At 36.0% G+C, this 19,213-nt stretch overlaps 2 protein-coding genes across 2 annotated transcripts in view; both read right to left on the bottom strand.

Annotated features, from left to right (window-relative positions):
- Window positions 1-19,213, bottom strand: part of LOC149968657 (uncharacterized) — a 365,051-nt gene that overhangs the window by 226,968 nt on the left and 118,870 nt on the right. The window lies entirely within an intron of this gene.
- Gasz (ankyrin repeat, SAM and basic leucine zipper domain-containing protein 1) lies at window positions 1,155-12,699 on the bottom strand. Its single transcript, XM_090154952.1, has 12 exons — window positions 12,443-12,699; window positions 10,881-11,040; window positions 8,245-8,367; window positions 7,449-7,563; window positions 5,596-5,707; window positions 5,251-5,385; window positions 3,886-4,019; window positions 3,550-3,682; window positions 3,326-3,441; window positions 3,146-3,266; window positions 2,987-3,091; window positions 1,155-1,658 (listed from the first exon to the last, which is right to left on the bottom strand). The coding sequence occupies exons 1-12, from the start codon at window positions 12,599-12,601 to the stop codon at window positions 1,470-1,472; spliced, it is 1,602 nt and encodes a 533-aa protein (XP_090011078.1). The 5' UTR covers window positions 12,602-12,699; the 3' UTR covers window positions 1,155-1,469.

Raw genomic sequence — 19,213 nt, 5'->3', positions numbered from 1 at the left:
TAGGTTCTTAGGTGCTGAACCTTCTATTCCGATACTCAATGGTCTGGTTCGCAGCCATTTGTATGGTCAAAGGCAGGCCAAGGAGTTTATCCCTGGGCCTTCTAAAAAAGGAGCAGCTGAGTTGTTCTCGCTCTCTAAGAGTAGTATCAGGGTGGTTACGGGCTTACTCTTATGTCACTGCCAGCTAAATAGACATCTGCATCGGATTGGAATCAGTGAGAGTCCTATGTGCAGGGCATGCCTTACAGAGGAGGAAACTTCCTCTCATGTCCTTTGTGTCTGCGATTTTTATGCGGCCCAAAGGCATCTTGGTATGCACATGCTGAAAAGCAAATCTTTCGCTTCGTTTCGGAGACTGGGCTTTTCCCCGTCTAAGAGGCTGGGGCTGCACAATGGACCTCTGGTCGAAGTGCTAGGTTGGGCTTGACCCAACCACCCAACTCTCACTAATAATAATAATCAACAGTAGGTTAATAATACCTCTATTTAGCCTCTAATATTTCTAGTCAATTTGTAGTTTTTAACCGAGCAAAAAGTTGGGAGGGGTATGGCTCCCCTTCTGCCTCCTCCAGTTCCTAAGCCCCTGGTACGGCATCTGACAAACTTTATTACTGCACCAATTATACAATTTCCATCAACTACATAAGGTGATGATAAAGTTTCTCTCATCAACCAATGTGAAAGTTATTTAGGGTAACTCCAACCAAGAATAAAATGACTGGTTGATTAGTGCACTTAACTCTTTAAGAGAGTATAAACTGATTTAAAAATTGGGTAGTAATTGTGGAATTTCCAATCCTCATTTCACACTCTGCCCAATCTGCACATGGTTTACACAGTGAGTTATTTATCAGTCTTTGAATGAATCATATTCCACTAAGCAACACCTACAGAAAAGGCATGTGTTGGAATTTTGTACAATAGATGATTATACCAACATTTCAGCCTAAAAACAGATCAACTGCACTCCTAGTGAAATTATTTGACCTGCCATTGAGCATCTTAATTAATAATACAAATTTCCCCCCTTTTCCAGTTACTCTTATGAAATAATGAAAATTTGTTGAATTAAACTAATTAGGTCTGTGTTACATAAGAATATGTGAAAAAAAATTTATCACAAAATACTTTCAGTTAAAATCTTTAATGCTCTTGAATTTAAAAACAGTAAGGCACTGTTACTTCTTGTTTGGCATTTCATTTGAGAAGAAAACTAAAATATGGAATGGTAACTACGAATAGAGTGTTTTGAGACCTACAAGATGAAGAGCAAATTCCAATTAATCTTTCACCTTGGAAAATATTAAGGACTATTTCTTCTAGACAAATGAAAGAAATTTGGAATGGAGAAAGATTCAAAGTGAATTCAGTAGAATGGCTAGTCTATAAATTGCAAAATTTTAATCTTTCACTAGACACAAACTCATCACACTGGTTATTCACTCAAATAGTGTTTCGTAAAACTAATCTCAGCTGGCGCAACTTTGCCAAGGCTGAGCTAGAAAAACTAATTTTCTGAAGTATTCAGGTTTTCTCCAACCAATGAAAAATGCTACCAATGTTGTGCCCATGATGGTTATAACTAATCTTGCGTTTGAACTTCTTTCTCTCCTTTCGACAATCATGTCTCCATGGTTGAATTCTACATTATCTTGAATCTATTAAAATAAAACGATTTAAAGTAGTTATCAAGAGTAAAACATTTCAAACAGATTTTGTAAGTTTGGTTAAAACTTTTGTCAAGCGCATAATTTAAAAAACAAATAGGTACATCAGGAATGTCGAGGGGCAGGTCACTTCCTTGATAAACGACGCACCCCTTGAAAGATTAAATCTGATTTAATCGTGATTATTTTGATTAAATCACGTTTAATCCTGATTATAATGTTTAAATCTGATCTATTCATGATTAAATCATGATTAGTATGATTAAATCGCGATTAGAAATTACAACGAGAATCAGAATGATTATATTAGTGATTGGAATGATGATAATTGTGCGTGATTAGAACAAGCGGATTAGAATAATTTAATATGAAAAAAGTAGTTCCTATTACAATGTTACCTTAATTACTAAGCTGTGATAACTCGTGTTACAAAGCTCTGATAACTTGTTACAAAGCTGTGATGTTTTCTGATGTTTTAAATAAAATGTGATAAGTTAGTTTTTCAATCATTTCAATCAAACACAATTGCGATAGAACCATCAATATTAATAATTAATCGTACTTTAGTTTTGATTTCCATTATAAAATCCCAATTCGCCCGATTATATTGATTAAATAGAGATTAAATTGATTAAATCCGATTAAATCCTGATTGAGAAGATTAGATCATGATTAAATGGTGATTAATTTTTTAATCTTGATTACCCTGATTTAATCATTTAACTATGATGAAGACGCACCCAAAATGGAAGCAACCTGCCCATCGAGGAATGTTTCCTATATACATTTTATTTTTTAAATTTTTTACAAACTTTGCAACTTTCTTTCAATAGAAAAATAAATTAGGGATGCTTTCTTACGTTAGAGCATTATAATTAGGAGTAGGAGTAGTAACATTTGTGACTGCAAATAGTCTCTCTAGAAATTTATAATGATTACCTCAAGCAATAATTTGTTTTAATTAAAATATTAATTAACAAGACCAAGACCAAAGTTATGCCAATTCTTAGAGTTTAAAAGTATTTTATTATGCCTTTATTGCGTAGATATTCAATATAGTTAGTTTTGTTCCATGGCCTCAAATGGATGAAAATTTATATAGACAACTACTTTTTTGTTTCGACAGCAATAAAATTCTTGCATGCATTAATATCAACCAAAGAGAACTTCCCTCCCCTGGATCTGGTTTTGGTTTTGAAGTAGCAGTGGTGATAAAAATTACACATTGTTTATTTTACTGTCTAATGAGAAGTTTAAACTATTTTACTTTTTAAATCATTTAAATTAAAAAAAATGTTCCACTATAATATAGGACGTACCTTATCTAGGTGCCTTTCGAAAAACCTCAATTCATCTTTCATATTGGTACAAATGGTCAATGCTAGTGACGCTTCATTTAATAGCCTCTTTACATTTGCTTGCTCCTAAATTTTTCAATAAAATAAAACACTAACAAAGTATGTGGAAAAAACTATTACTTGTCCTAATTCCAGAATACGTGGTTTTTGTTGAAGCTGACGTCTCAAGTAACGTAAGGTACTATTCATATATTGAATGTGTGATCCAATATTTGACATCAAAATAACTGCATCTGGACAGCTAAGAAGAAATAAAGAATAAGATGAATGCTACGGCTTATGATTCCGAAATTATAATACCTAATGTTTTTCTTGTCGCGGATATTTGGTAAACTTGAATGTTGCCACTTTTGCTTATGCACTGCTGCTATACCATCAATTATTGTTTTCCTTACACCAAGTTTATCCACTCCCATCTAAAAAAGACGACTGGGCTTAGTTACTTGGATACTTTTTGTATTTTAAACTTTTTTCCCTTTTAAAGAAAAATTTCCCGATGAAATTGTCTAAAAAATATGACTTACCGAAATAAGATCCTCGTCAGTAATCAAGAGGAAATCTTCAAATTTAATTTCATGGTAGTGGAATAACTTTGAGAATTCACTCAAGTTAAGCCCTGTTAGAAAAAAATCAATTTGTTCCGACCCTCTGTAGACTCTGAAATAAAGGAAATATCACAAAATCAATGTTTTCATTACTATTATTAATGTGTGAAAAATAAATCCATTTTACAAAAAGTAATAACATTGAAAATGGTCACTGGAGAAAATACAATTCAATCCACAGTCACCCATGTGTAAAGCGAGCATGTTACTAACTTGTAAATGATTGTAAGGAGGCCATATAATTTTTGTTTTTACTTAGTTTTGGTGTCCACTGCTTCAAACTCTTTAAATGTACTTGAATTTTTGCTATTCAGAACTGAGAGTTGTTTATCATCAAATACTGGTACAAATTTCTTGTTTTTTTCTGCATTTAATATGATGTCACTTAGCTGTAAGAAAAAAATCACAGTAAATTTTACCTTTATATATAAGCCTGCATTTATAATAAGTAGCATAGGAACCATAAGTATGAGCACATGTAACCATGGATTAATAATAGTAGTTCCTACCTGGATATAACGCTTGGGGAAAAAACCTGACAAGCAAATGGGTTTTGCGATAGCAGCGCCGCTTCGGCGAAGTTAACGGAGAATTTCCGAAACTCCCGTAACAAGTAGCCTTCTACTAGGCAGTACCCGTAACAAACACTTAGCAACTAGGAACTACTATTATTTATCCAAGATGTAACAATCATAGCTATGCCATAAAAGCACTTCCTTTATTGAAACCTTAGTCATGAGATATGATGTAAATTAGGTCATTTCCAATTCTGTGATGAAAAACTATCAATTTTGGATTTTGTAAACTCTTGCTCAGAATTCTTTGCGAGTTTCTGATTTTTACTATTTAAGGTTTAGCTCATTCCTCAATCACATGATTTTTTTCCATGGTAAACTTTTTAAATTACACAAGGATTATAAGAATTTTCCATTTTTGGGTTCACTTTTGGTATGTTCCAAATAAACCAAAGACTTATTAAAATTTTTTCTAAGGAAATGTTCTATAGAGCCATACTTATGATTATGTTACATAACGGTATAATTGAGTACATTCTTTACTACTTCGTTTCATCACAAGGCTAGTAGAAAATTAAAGAAATTTAAGACTTCAAAATTAAAAATTTCACTTGTAATAATAAAATAATAATCAGCTAGGCTAATACCCAAGGCATCTAGCAACTTATAATGCCTTTAAACAGGTGGCCGGGTTACAATGCGTAGTATGGTGGTGGCAAGCCCTTCATGCCACGTGAGTCAACAGCTCCCTACACTAACTATTAATGTTACCCTCTACAAGTCTTTAAGGAAAGGGGAAACCGAAGAACTCAGGGGAAAATCTCTTTAAGCAGTAGGGAGAGAACTTCCAAAACTCAATCCAGAAGGAGTAGTTCTGAGTTTTCATCCAGTGCCACCTCGAATTTGAAATCCACAAGTATTTGTGTGGAAAATCAACCTACATTTGTTTAGTATAATCGGAATTGCTAGTCAATAAGGAAAACCCACAAAAACTGCTAAATTAGAGAATTATGGATTTGTATTTGATAACCCTTCTATCAAAGGTAGTAGTAACATCAACAAAAATTATAGTACTATGGCTATTATGTTACTATTAAATACAAACCTCTTCATGACCATTAGATAACGCAATTTCTGAGGCAGTTTGGCCATTAAGAGACATTTTTGTAGCATCAGCATGAGCTTCAAGCATTATTTTAACTATTATGCCATTTCCTTTACTGGCTGCCCAACAAAGAGCCTAGAGGGGAAAAAAAATTATTCCTCCAAGACTAGTAGTTTGGTCAATGACCATGTCTAAGTACTGACTATTCTCCATAATTTCTTACCAGTTTAGGAATTGTCGGGTAATGACGTTCAGAGAAACCTTTGCAGGTTCTCACAGATTTTTAAAAATCCATTTTTGAAGAAAAAAACAAGCAGGGCTAGTAGAAATGAAATATTTACTTACAGTCCAACCTCTGTTATCCTGTCTGTCAATCTCGCCCTTTTGACTGATCAGATCTAACACAATTTCTTTGTGATTTTCACGAGCTGCGAACATCAAAGGGGTCATATGGTGCCTTAAGAAAAAATAAAAATAATTTTGGCTAGTGACGATGAGAAAAACCTTTTTATTTTATGGAAACACATATTGGGCTACGATAGAAAATTCTCAATGTTAACTTGTGCAAACAATGTTTAATGGCAATTTAGCATGGAGGAAGGTGAATCAATTCAGCCCATTTCCTGAAAAGTGGTAGGTAGTACTGCCAAAATTACGTTATGCCCAAGATAATGAGCTGGAACTAGGTATTTTACATTTGCTCATCCAATTTTTACAGCCATCATCACTAAAACCAGAAAACTCTGGTTGTAAACACTTGGAATGTCTTACGTTCCATTGCCATCATGCTCAGAAAGTGGCTCGAGAAATGGGCTCAAACCAATTTAAGACATAGGCACATTTTTCCAATTCATTGGCTGGCCACCGTCGCTAAGAAGAAAATTTATGACACTCACTTAAAAATAGACTTACCAGGAAATGAATTTAAGAAATCTCGATTAGTTCTCACTTATCTTGTAGAATTAGTCATATTCTTAGTGAAAATATTTTAGTTCCACGTTAAATAACATATTTAGATGGTTTAAGAATAACAGAATGTAAGTGAAATTCTATTCGTGAGTGAAAACCTATAGTAAATATGGCAATTCTAGATGAAAACCATCAGGGTCACCATAGACTAAGACCTAAGACATTACAAGCGTAGACAGTTTTCTGTTACATTATCAAAATGGTTTACATGAAATCAGATTTTTTCAGATGAAATTTCTTTGTGGAGTAAAACCAGAAGTAAATGAAGCGAAGTTATTGAAATAGCACTCAGAATCTGAGAGCGTTTTCCTAATGAAAATTATGATATCCCAGTTTTTTGACGCGATAAATTGCACCAGGGAATTGTGGGTATAGTAGCTATTTCTAAAAATGGTTTCATAGAAACAAAAAAGTTTTTCTTCGGCCTACAAGCGCTCAAAATTTCGAATTCGAGGTCAAAATGTAACTTCATAAGGAAAACGCCTCCAACATGGGGAGTATAGCAGTCTGATAACTTACAATACTTTTGTTTCTCCCTATAAATAAAAATTTTACTTTGAACTCGTGTCCCTCACTCTGAAATTAGTCTAATTTTATAGCAATCAACTTAAAATTTCGGCTGCCCCATGGCAAAACCCTTTAAGCAACACGATCGTAATTTTGAGATATTTGACTTTTTCAAAACCTAAGTTATAAGATTTTAACGTGGTTTTTAATGCAAAAATTATAAAATCCAAAACCATTTTTTAAGTCATAAATAGTTAAATATGTATGACTTTTACCTGAAACTTTTACAGTACTTTTGTACATGCCTTAGTTATACTGATATGTAAAAATCTAATTTTTCAAAAATTTGTTAGTTACAAGGTTTTGCCATGGGACAGCCGATTTGATAAAATTCCATTTGGATAGTTGTAAATATAAATACTGCGGTATATACTGCTTATAACATGTATTACTTTGAAATTAAACTCTTATTGCAAAATAAAGCTCAACATCGCCAACTTCATTTAGTTAAATTTTTTTAATTTGATAATTAGCATGTTTTTTCGTCATCTTGTTATTGATTATTTTCATCAACCAACACTGATTACCAAAAACTAAGTGTGGTAGAACGTACTAGCGTCGCATTATAAAATCCCCTATCGTATCTCAATGAGCCAATTGATTCTCCTTATCCTTCCTTCAAGGAAATAGTTTAATAAATGTATAAGAGCAGTAGTTTTTACCTGTCCCAATTATTTACCCTCGCTCCATGGTCAAGCAAAAGTTTGGTGCATTGTAATAAACCAAATTTCTCGTCCTGTTGTGAAGAGCACACAGCCATTAATGGTGTGAAGAGATCTAAAACATTGGAGACATTTACAGTGCAATGTCAGTATTTGTTAGATGTAGGATAATATTGTACGACTCTTACAAATTAACTATATACCTCTATTGCCTTGCATTTCAAAGAGTTTAACTAATTTTTCATATATATTGCACAACAAAACTTTGTATACCTGGTTTTAAGAGACTTATCTGAAAAGGTATTAAGCTCTTGTATAGTATATATATTTTTTTAATCTATACAATAGGTGATTCTGAATAATATATGTCACATGATTTGGTCACTTTCAGTTGTACTGTTTTAGTTATTGAGGGCGCGCGAAATGCTACAATAGACTAAAATAGTAAGAGCACGTGCCCAAAGAATTAATTTACCAATTTTTTGTAGAACATTTCAAATATTTCTAGACTTAATTGTGATTCGATAATAATCAAGTCAAATAATAGCTCTAAGAAGCTAACTGTACGTAACCTAATCATCATCTTCATTTAAGTCAATTAAGTAGCATTGGTATTTTACGAGGTGGAAGAATATGAAAGAAAAATAATATAAATGCTTCGGTGAATGCAATGCAAAAAAATTAAATGGTAGGTACTGTGAATTTTTTCTCGTCAGAAGCTAACAATCTAATTTTTAAAGGCGGGACAAAGCAAGTATATCCTTGACTCCTAAACGTGGCTGAAAAAAGAACTTACCTTTATGAAAATTGGCATTTGCACCTTTAGAGAGTAGATACTCAACCGTATGTGATTGACCTAAACTGCAGGCATACATCAAAGATGTCCATCCCGCTTTCAATACGGAATCAATTTTGACACCTAAAACAATAATTTGGAAACTTTTAAAATCACATATCTATTATAACATGAAGGATCACAGCTTGCCTATAAATATTTGCATAGAGAAGAAACGTTTTCATTTTTGTTTAAATTAAAGGGGGCCACACCAGTGTTGAATTTTGATAGTTTCCTGTGCGAGTCAGCCAGATCTGCTATCACAAAGTACAGAATATTTATGAAACCCTAGTGTGACCCTTTGAATAAGGTGAAATACTTAAAGGAGTAAAGAAGTGCTTTAATTAACCTTTTTCTGGATGGTAATAATCGTACTGATATCTAAACTCTACTGAATAACTACTCTTAAATATGATCTATTTTCCTCATCAGACGGACTCTTCCACTTCAAACTATCAACACCCACTAGATATATTCAAAATTCTTAGTTAAATTCATAAAAATTGGTTTTTGGATTTCATTTGTTTAATTATTTACATTTAATCCTTTTATAATTTTGTATTGTCCTGGAAACGACCATTTATAGTCTATGACTCAGTTCCTGCAAATTTGTTATTTTCACAAAAATATTACTGCGATATATTTGGAATCCTCAACTGCTCTTACAAAAGCATACACATTTCAATAACAGACTTTTTTAGCATAATGTTTGGGGCCACACCTCAGTGTATATTGGCAGGGTTGGCAATTTTTCGATTCTAATTAAAATTTCCAAGTTTTATATAATCTAGTATCATAATTTCACCTAAAACAACTATGTTTTAATTTTTTAAAGACTTAATCTATAATGAATTTATACAATTTAAGCTGAAAATCATACAGAAGATTTTATTTTTTTAAATCTATTTTGGTACTTAAAAAAAAACTCAGCGGAATCCCCAACCACAGGTAGAATCCCATGCAAAATTAGGGGGGAAGTACAAGAAATATTATATTTAAACCTAAATTATAGCAACTGACGAGGTTTTTTCTTTTTCAAAAATACTACATAAAAATTGATTAAAATCAATTATTTTTTTATTTAAATCAGCCAACCCTGTATAGTGCCCACCCCAGTGACTCCACTTTTAATAATTATAATTAAACCATAATTTTTTTTAATTGCAGTTCTGATAGTGTCCAAAAATATAATATGATGGACTATTCTCAAAATTGCTACTTGCTTTATTTTGTCAGGAAATTATAAATACGAAAAATGAGGTTGCCTCAATGCCTGCAAATGGGCAAGGTACAGAAATTAGTTTGCATCTAAATGTGACGCTAGCCTTCACTCAAATATCAACTTATATTATTTGTTCTTTTTATAAACATTTAAATACAATAATTTATGCACAATTATATTAATGACATTAAAATTAAAAGAATTTCAGTGCCAAAACTAGTAGGGGTTTCATAAATCCATTTTGTGTCTTACATTTTTTTCTGTGCTATCAATTTTTTTGCAATGTCCAGCAAATAAACCACTACTAAACAATAAAAATTATTTTAAAACACCTATGGCCATTTCACTGTCCAAAATACTGTCATTGTCATCAGACGGATAAAAAATTTTACCTGATGTTGAGATGATAATAACACTTTTAAAATAAAACAAATTTTACAGTACAATAGTTTATAAAATTATTTTAAATAATTTTATGAACAAAACTGTTCCTATATAAATAATATAGGATAAGTGTATAATATTGTAACATAATTGTGACAGTTCCTATTCTTCACATGCAAAAGTTTTACTGAGAGCTATTCACAAGACCGACTGTATTACGGTCTTCGTTGCTGTTTTGCATTTGCTTGCTCCCGCGTCACACATAGCCTTTGACAGTGCCTAGATAGGGTGGGAGATTTTCTTCTGGTGATGACGTCACTTCGTGTCTAGCTATCATTAAAATATTCCACAAAGTGACAAACTTATGGAGCAATATTATAGGCTTACGGTACATCTTACATTTTATATAGTTCAAACCCTCTTTCTCCCAGTGCATTCACATCGCATTGACGCTAGAGGTCTAAGACATTCCAAGCTGATACATTTATGATTTCCCAATTTTTTAATAGTACACCATGCCTAATGATCAACAGTTTTAAGTAACACATTTCAAATTATGTAAAAGACATTGCCAAAATGAAATGAAAATGGGACTTGACCTTGAAAATTCACCTTTACACGAACAACAAATTTCGAATACAATGTAAATCAGGTGTAAAAAATTGAAAACATTATACCAGAAATACATAAACCAAAATTATCAGCATTTTCCCACAGTCCCAGTGGAGGGCGGGACGGAATCGTTCCAAATTTTCACCCCACCCACCACCAGATAATATTTTCAAGTGCATGCTGGGTAGAGTAGTATGCCATCTAGTGAGGGAAACATTGAATAGATATTTGTATTGAACTGTCAGACCGTGAGAGGATTGCATTCTGAGGATCAGGGGGGAGACTGCACCTGAGTATAGAAGGGGTGGCCTGGGAAAATGCCTCTAGTGGTATCGGGATTGGTTGCTGATATTTTCAGTTCATGTATTTTTGATTATACCTTTCTCTATAAGTTCCTTAGTTAGATCAATATTATCTTGTAGAATAGCTAGACGTAAATCATCCAGTGTAGCTGGTGAAGAAACAAACTTTTGTGCTTGTTTCTTCTCGCTGTTTTGTTTTCCATTTCTTTCACTTTTAACGCCATCAAAAGAATTACCCTAAAATGAATGTGCACTTTGTAAATTTAAATTTAAATAACACTATACAACCTACTGTAGGAAGCATTGTCAGATAAAATTAGACTGTCCAAACCTTGAACGGAGTTTAAACCATGGTAAAATATATCAATTGCCTTTAAGTTTGTCTTTCAGGAATCATACATATTATCCCACTCCCTTGGATTTTTCTATTAATTTTACACAGTTTTATGCATATTTTTAATGGATCACATCTTATAATTTGACAAATATTTAGCACTGATTCTGTTATTGTAATATGCTAAAAACAACAGACTTGATAGCTTTTTTGACACATTTTACCAAATTTAAAATTTTTATGTAACAAGGGGGCACTAGTAGAGTATGTTTTGAGTTACAATGGAAAGCTTCAAAGTTAAAATAATTAAACAGCGACTTCAGCTGGATCTTTGATACCAAGGCTACATTTTTATCATGGTCTATTGGTACCAAATCTGTTGAAAAAGATGTTATGTTCAAAGGTCTTCACTAGGAACGGAAGAGGCAATTGAAATCCAATTGGAAGTTTTGTTAAAGGAATCAGGGTTGGTATTTTTTAATTTTCTATAAAAATTAAATCATTAAATTTTATTAATCAAATTTTTTAATTTTTGGAATTTATTGTTTTTAAAAGAAAAATTAATGGCTCTTTTCCTGTCTAGTTGATGGATGCTTGGCTTTTATTGGTTATTTAATTTAAAATTGAATGAAATGTTAATTATTAAATTTAATTACTTTTTAATGAATTAATTTCATCAGATTTGTTTCTAATTTTAACAGTTTACCAACCTATTTCTTGAAACTCTTATTAATATCAATGATTTTTTTTTAATCAGCTAACACGGATAGGAATCCAATTATGTTTTTTTTTTTACATTTTAAAATAGAAATACCAAATTATTAATAATGGAATTGTGACACAAATCAAATATACGATTTTATTTGGGCTGTATCTGCATACAAATCAATCCAATGCTCACCCCGTTGGTTTTAAAAGGGAATTGACTTGAATTCTGTCCCACAGGACATAGTTTCAATTCCCAATCACCACACATTTCGCCGCCATGTATCGGATTATCTACGTAGCAAATGTTCCCCTTAATTTAATTTGCTTTTCACTTTTAAAATAATTTTTTTTTATTTCTCTGACCACTTCCCGTATTCATAAGATTTATTTTCTCGCATTATATTATATTATATTTTCTCTCATTGTAATAACACTCCCCAATCATATCGGAAATATTACATCAATAAATTATCAATAGATTTCTACATAGTTTTTGAACAATTAGGGAGCGACATAAAATAAGCATTGTGCCTCACGAACATTAATAATTAGAATAATAGTCATGTTTACCCACTAATTATTAGTGTTTAAACTTACATCTTCATATTTGCTGTTCGAAGAGACATTCGACATTTCGTTTCGGAAAGTGATATCTTTTTCATATTTATTTAGGAACACTTTTGGATCTTCTCCACAGTAGAATAATTCACCATCAGATTCGGAGGAAGACTCCAGACCAGCTGGAATTCCAGACATTTTGAAATTAGAAATAATCGTCGAGTTAAAACAAAAACCGGCTTTTGCTTAATGAAGATTGTGTAGACAAATGATGAACAGAAATCCAAGCAGACGACAAGCAGAATTGGTTTTTTTTTAGAGTCCCACTATATGGTGTCGGCTAGAGCCTTAGACACCAACACAACAAATGAACGTCACAGACAATATCGGCACAAATGTTAGAAAGGCTGAAGGGATCACAAAAATCCCGACAGCAGGCGGAAGTATCCCGGGCGGGAAGCAGAACTTCTTGGAAAGTTGGGAACTGAAAGCAGCTCATTTTTTATCTGAGGCCTAGGGAGTAGGGATTGGGGTGGGGTGATTGGTCCCGAATCCATCATTATCATTGAATTGAGAATAATACTGCTAGAATTACAATTACGATTTCGATTGTCATGGTTACGCAGGACCTGTTCTGATAAGACTGTACGAAATTCATCTTTATAACTAGGGGGTAGCGCCATCTATATTTTGTAAAGTTATATGGCTAAAAATAAATAATTATTAGCTAACTCACCGTAACTTGAGTTAAAAAGGATCGTGTTGACAGAATAAAATTATTTTTAAACAATTTCAAAGGTTTGTTTGTTACGAGTAATCATACATTTCAATTTCGCGAAAAAATTCAATTGCAGTATAGTTGCCACCACTAGAGACAGATGCCGCCACGGTAGAACGATAAAGTTGATAAAGTCTCCTTATTGAACGAAATTGGTCCCGCACCAGCCAGATTTAGTTGTACCTCTATTTATTCCCAACTCAATGCTATAAACCGACTTTTCGACGGTACCCCGACTCTAAACCAAAGACTATATATAAATAGACTGGCGTGTTCAATGGCTCAATGATCATTATCTTCTTTAACGAGTTGAAAAGGAACACGCCAAAATAGAGATTGAGAGGTTGGAAAACGAAACCAAACATATTCCATTAACAATTTCGATCCGTAGAAATCGGCAGATCGTATTCCAGCTATCTCAGAGCGCTCGACAGCAGTAAGAATAGAACACGTGAAATTTTGATTTTCTACACTCCAGCGCCGTCGAGTGAGACGTTTTAAAAAGTATGTCTACGGGCGAGTATAATCGAAGAGAGAAAATCGCGCCAGACCATAGACTAAATATAATCTTGCTAGTATTATTCCAACTAGTAGGAACTTATGTAGTCTATAGTGAGACTAGCTCTCACTAAATGATTTAGTAGGCGCGAAGCAGTGGCGTAACTAAGAACTCCGGGCCCCTCCCCTGCGAAAAACAACTCGGAGCCTTTTTAAATAACACCGATTTTAATTCTAAACGTTTGGGGGCCCCCTAGTTCTCGGGGGCCGCCGCACCGCGGGGTCTGCGGGGGCGCTATTTACGCCACTGGCGCGAAGGTTGAATTGACACACTTTTGGGTCTTATGTCGCTTTTGCTGTGGGCAATCACCCACGCCGATACGGCAGTAAGGTCTTTCTTCAAGTGGAACCTCTCAAAAGTCAGAAGCTACCGAATTCGCGAGCTTTGAGTCATCGGCAAAGAGATAGATGCGTGAGTAATCGACAACGCTTGGTAAAGAGTTGATAAAGATGGAAAAAAGAATTGGCCCCAGAAAGCTACAATGAGAAACGACATTGAGGAGTGTAAGCGGAGGGGAGATTTGGCCTCAAAGGACAACTGAGTGATGTCTATCAGAGATGAAGCTGGCGGTAGCCATGCACCCACTTGGCGTCGCGTTATGTCTTGATAAGGCCACAATGCGGGAAGGTATCAAAAGCCTTACTAAAGTCGAGGTAAATTACGTCAACTGGTTTCCCATTGTCAAGAAAGCAGGCCAGTCGTTGGTCGCTTGGAGAAGGTTGGAAGTGCAAGAGTGCTTGGCCCTGAACCCCTGCTGAGACGGGTGCAGGAAGTCCGTGTCATCTAGATGTTTCGTAGCGGTTCATAAGCTGGTTTCCGACTAATTCGGGTGACATGGCACGTGTTAGCAATGGGCCTGAGGTTATTAGGATCATTGCGGGCTCCCCCTGGTGGATAGGGGTGATGAAAGCTTGCTTCCAGCATCGTGGTACTATGCCTGACTCGAAACGTTTGGATATGATCATTGAACGTGGGGACATAGAAATCTCATAGGTAACTAGAATGCTGCCGCCTACGGCCGAGCTGGTTGCCAGTTCATTTTGAACCTTCAGCCAATGAGAGTGGTTGCGCCAAGGAGGATAATAATCGTCCTTGGTTCCGCTACTATTGCGGGAGCTCGGTGGGAGGCTAGGTGACGTCATTCTCTCTGGTGACATTAAATTCTTGGCAGAACCACTCTTTGAGCTCTGATTGGCTGAGATCTGGCTATCGTCTGCCACGGCGTTTGGTCCATTTGCCAGTTACACGGCAGCATTCTAGTTACCTATGAGATTTCTATGGTGCTGATACGGCAACAAAGTGATGATTTAGGACAGCGGCCAATCAGTTAAGGAGCCGCTAGGGCACTTCATGTCAGTGAACGTTAATTTGACTTTTCAGAGATTGATAATATGACTATAGAAGGCTTTGGGGTTGGAGGAGATTTTTTATGTGAGCCTTTTGTGAGGTCATTTTCAAAATTTTGCTTGAAGTTGCTAGAGGCATTGATGGAGGCGTTGCGCGCCTTCTTATAGGTTGATTATTATTATTATTATTATTTTTCAATTTGATAGTAGTAAATAACTAAAAGCTAAATTGTCAGAAAGGGCGCTTTCACAACATGATTCAAGGAAATTGATTAATTTTCACTCGTAAACAATAAATTATTATTGTAGACGTACGTGTACCATAGAAATCTCATAGGTAACTAGAATGCTGCGGTGTAACTGCCAAATGGACCAAACGCCGTGGCAGACGATAGCCAGATCTCAGCCAATCAGAGCTCAAAGAGTGGTTCTGCCAAGAATTTAATGTCACCAGAGATAATGATGTCACCTAGCTCCCATGATAGTAGCGGAACCAAGGATAATTATTATTATCCTCCTTGGCGGAACCACTCTACGGCCTCTCATTGGCTGAAGGTTTAAAATGAACTGGCGACAAGCTCGGCCGTAGGCGGCAGCATTCAAGTATACCTATGAGATTTCTATGGTGTGTACAGCCTGCAACTTTTAGGCTTTTACAAGTTCCCCCTTCACGTTTTCTTGACATTTTCTGGTGCTGGTTTAATCTCTTTATTAATACCATAATTGCCTAGTAAAATAATAACTGACGAAGTGACTGCTCCGAACATAAAAATATTTCAGATGTACAGTCCGAACTTACTGTTTTTACCATCCAAAAAAATGCTTATTCAATTACATTTTCCCAACGTTTTCTAATGACAAGTTGACAACATATAAACCTACCAACATTTACCTTTGACATGTTTCAGTGTTTTATCTCGCGACACAATAAGTGTATAAAACGCTTTCTTCTCCCGATAAGTAAAATTTTTATTAAACCTAGGACCATTTACACCTGGAGTGCAATGAAGGTAGTCGTTGTTGTTAAGCTAGTGCCGCCGCTACCCCAACGCCACCATCGTTATTTAGAGGCAGCTCTCGCCCACAAGGGAATACGGGCTGAAAAAACGCGTTCACTTCGCGCTCCTCTCCCGACATTTTACTTGGTTGCCCCACGAGTCCTGACCAATTTTCGCCCGGTATTTGCGGCGTCAAGAGAGAGAGCGCGAACCGTTCGCCTCCTAAAGAAGAGGGATCAAAAAAGAAAAAAAGGGGGGTTGCTGCATGTTTGTGGATTACTATCGCGGATTTTCTCCACTTGGTGGTGTTTTGTAGCGGCACTCTGAAATCGGAGTTATAACGTTGGCATTGTAGTCCAGGTGTAAATCATTGAGTTGGGAATAAATAGAGGTACAACTAAATCTGGCTGGCGCGGGACCAATTTCGTTCAATAAGGATACTTTATCAACTTTATCGTTCTACCGTGGCGGCATCTGTCTCTGGTGGTGGAAACTATATTACAATTGAATTTTTTCGCGAATCTGATGCGAAATTGAAATGTATGATTACTCGTAACAAACAAACCTTTGAAGTTGTTTAAAAATAATTTTATTCTGTCAACACGATCCTTTTTAACTCAAGTTACGGTGAGTTAGCTAATAATTATTTATTTTTAGCCATATAACTTTATAAAATATAGATGGCGCTACCGCTTAATTATAAAGATGAATTTCGTACAGTCTTATTAGAACAGGTCCTGCGTAACCATGACAATCGAAATCGTAATTGTAATTCTAGCAGTGTTATTCCCAATTCAATGGTGTAAATGGTCTTAGATTAAATTTGGTCCTCTACTTTTACCATCTACGTCAACGATGTAGGCACTGGGGATGTCTCTCGACTCTCCATCTACGCTGACGACGTTGCCCTGTCTAGGGCGATTGGGGCCCCAACTGACAACCTAACGCTACAAGGCGACCTTGACCAAATTATCTCCTGGAGCGCCCGTTGGAAGCTCCAGCTTAACCCCAAAAAATGCAAGGTGTTTTCCCTACACTGCCCGGGCTCCAAGGCTTTTGCTTACAGCTACCACCCCACCGGGGAAGCTCTTGAGCATGTCTCGACTTTCAAATACCTTGGGGTCACCGTCACATCCACGCTTTATTGGGATTCCCATATCTCACGGATCGTTTCTCAAGCGCATAGTACCCTAGGATTTCTGCGTCGTCATCTACACGGTTGCTCTTTCCCCACTAAAGCCTCAGCCGTCAAGACCCACGTGACTCCTATCTTGGAGTATTGCTCATCCGTGTGATCGCCCCACTCAGCGGCGTCAATACATAAGATTGAAATGGTCCAGCGGAAGGCTGTTCGTTTCGCCACTTCTATCGTGGAACGTCAGCATTACTAGGGTTCTCCAGAATGTACACTGGCCCTCTCTCACGGCGCGGCGGCATGTCAAGCACCTTGTGACCATCAACGCTATTGTGCATAAAACCCACGGCGCATTGTCCTCCCTCTATCGCTCCATTTCGGGATGGGCGCGGTCCCCCCGTGGCGATCGGTGCGGACCTAATTTCGTCCTCCCCTTCATGAGGACTTCGACCCGCCGCCACTCTTTCGTTCCCTCGTCGCTTACGGAGTGGAATACACTTCCGGATTTTCTGAAGTGCATCGCAGACCGTTCTAAATTCACCCGAGAACTAAACGCTTTTCTAAACTTATCTCTTTGTTCTGTGAATATCTCTTTGATCCTATACTGTACACATGGACTAATTAATTAGTAAATACTTTAGAACTTAAACGAACCACTCTAAGACTTCTTCTTATTTCAAGCTCTTGAGTCTTGACCTGAGAAAAATGTCAAAAACTCAAAAACAAATACGAAATGTTGTCTGCTCGTTATTCTACATACCAATGATGATAGTCGGCGTTCCCACGCGCGCGTTTTCCTTTCATGGTACGCATGTCGCCGTATGACGATAAACAATTTAATGAGATTAACAGTTAAACCAAACTGTTCCATGATACTTAGTTTTCAATCGGAAAGCGATAAATACCATGCAATGAAAGCTTATAGATTTTAATTGAACAAAATTTTTCATCTTAATTTATCTAACCTCTCAAGTTAATTTTTTCGACCTTTATTTAGAATTAATTTAGAACTTCCGTCATTATTGGTATCGCATATTTTACGTCAATGATGAACTAAAGGCGAGTCTGAATTGTTTGAGCTTGTTATACATATTTGTATGAGAAAGCTTGTAACATGTTCTTATTTAATCTCTGAGGCGTAATATATTGCTAGTTATTGCAACTCCAGTGATGACATCTTGTTAAGATAATCCATGATCTTTTAAAGTTGATAAATTCCTTACTGTGTTAGTTTAAGTCTGAGGAGTTAACAAATTCATATGCCTATAAACAAACTGAATTGCTCTATATGAGTGACTAATACAGTTAGTTAAATAAAATTGGTGATTATAGCACAGCGGATTGAATTTGGGTTGCTACCATAACCTGGCCCTTAACGGGTCAGAGTGTGCAATAACTGGTGGCTTTACCGGGCAGTCGGGGTACGGCTCTTGTAACCCATAAGGGTGGTGGCGCACTGGGATATGTTAGCTCTGTCAAATGGTCCTATCTCCACCTCCGACTTTGGTCAGGTAGGGGTAGGAAACTTCAGTAGTAGGGTTCCACTACCCATGCTGGTTTTGTCACCTGTCCAGGCTGTTGACGCTGGCGTAGGGCATGATGATGATAGACCTGCGGTGATATGGTCTTTGTTACTAGGTGCACTGGGCTTTAAATTCTGACACACTGCTACCATAACCTGGAAATTGATATATAGGTGGTATTCACGAGAAGATGGTGGCCATTGCACTAAGGTAGATAGTCATGGGGGAAAGGGGGATGACAACCTCTATGGGCTCTCGGTTCTCCCTCCTTGAACAGGCTTGGGAGGGGGATGTGTTTTTCACTTACGAGACTGGTGGAACCCTTCAATGGTTACTAATATCATATATACAATATCACAAGTATTATTAATGACCGGGGAGAAGATATGTGCCCATTGTGCAACCCCAGACCTTAAGATTTAAGAAATCCAATATCCGACACAAAGTGGAGAATCTGCTTGGTCGGCATGT

Source organism: Leiobunum rupestre, chromosome 1 (assembly GCF_980474605.1).
Source record: "Leiobunum rupestre chromosome 1, qqLeiRupe1.1.hap1, whole genome shotgun sequence".
In the NCBI taxonomy this organism is placed as follows: Eukaryota; Metazoa; Arthropoda; class Arachnida; order Opiliones; family Sclerosomatidae; genus Leiobunum; species Leiobunum rupestre.
Note: the sequence above shows the minus strand (reverse complement) of the source record. Positions and strands in the feature narration are given on the sequence as shown.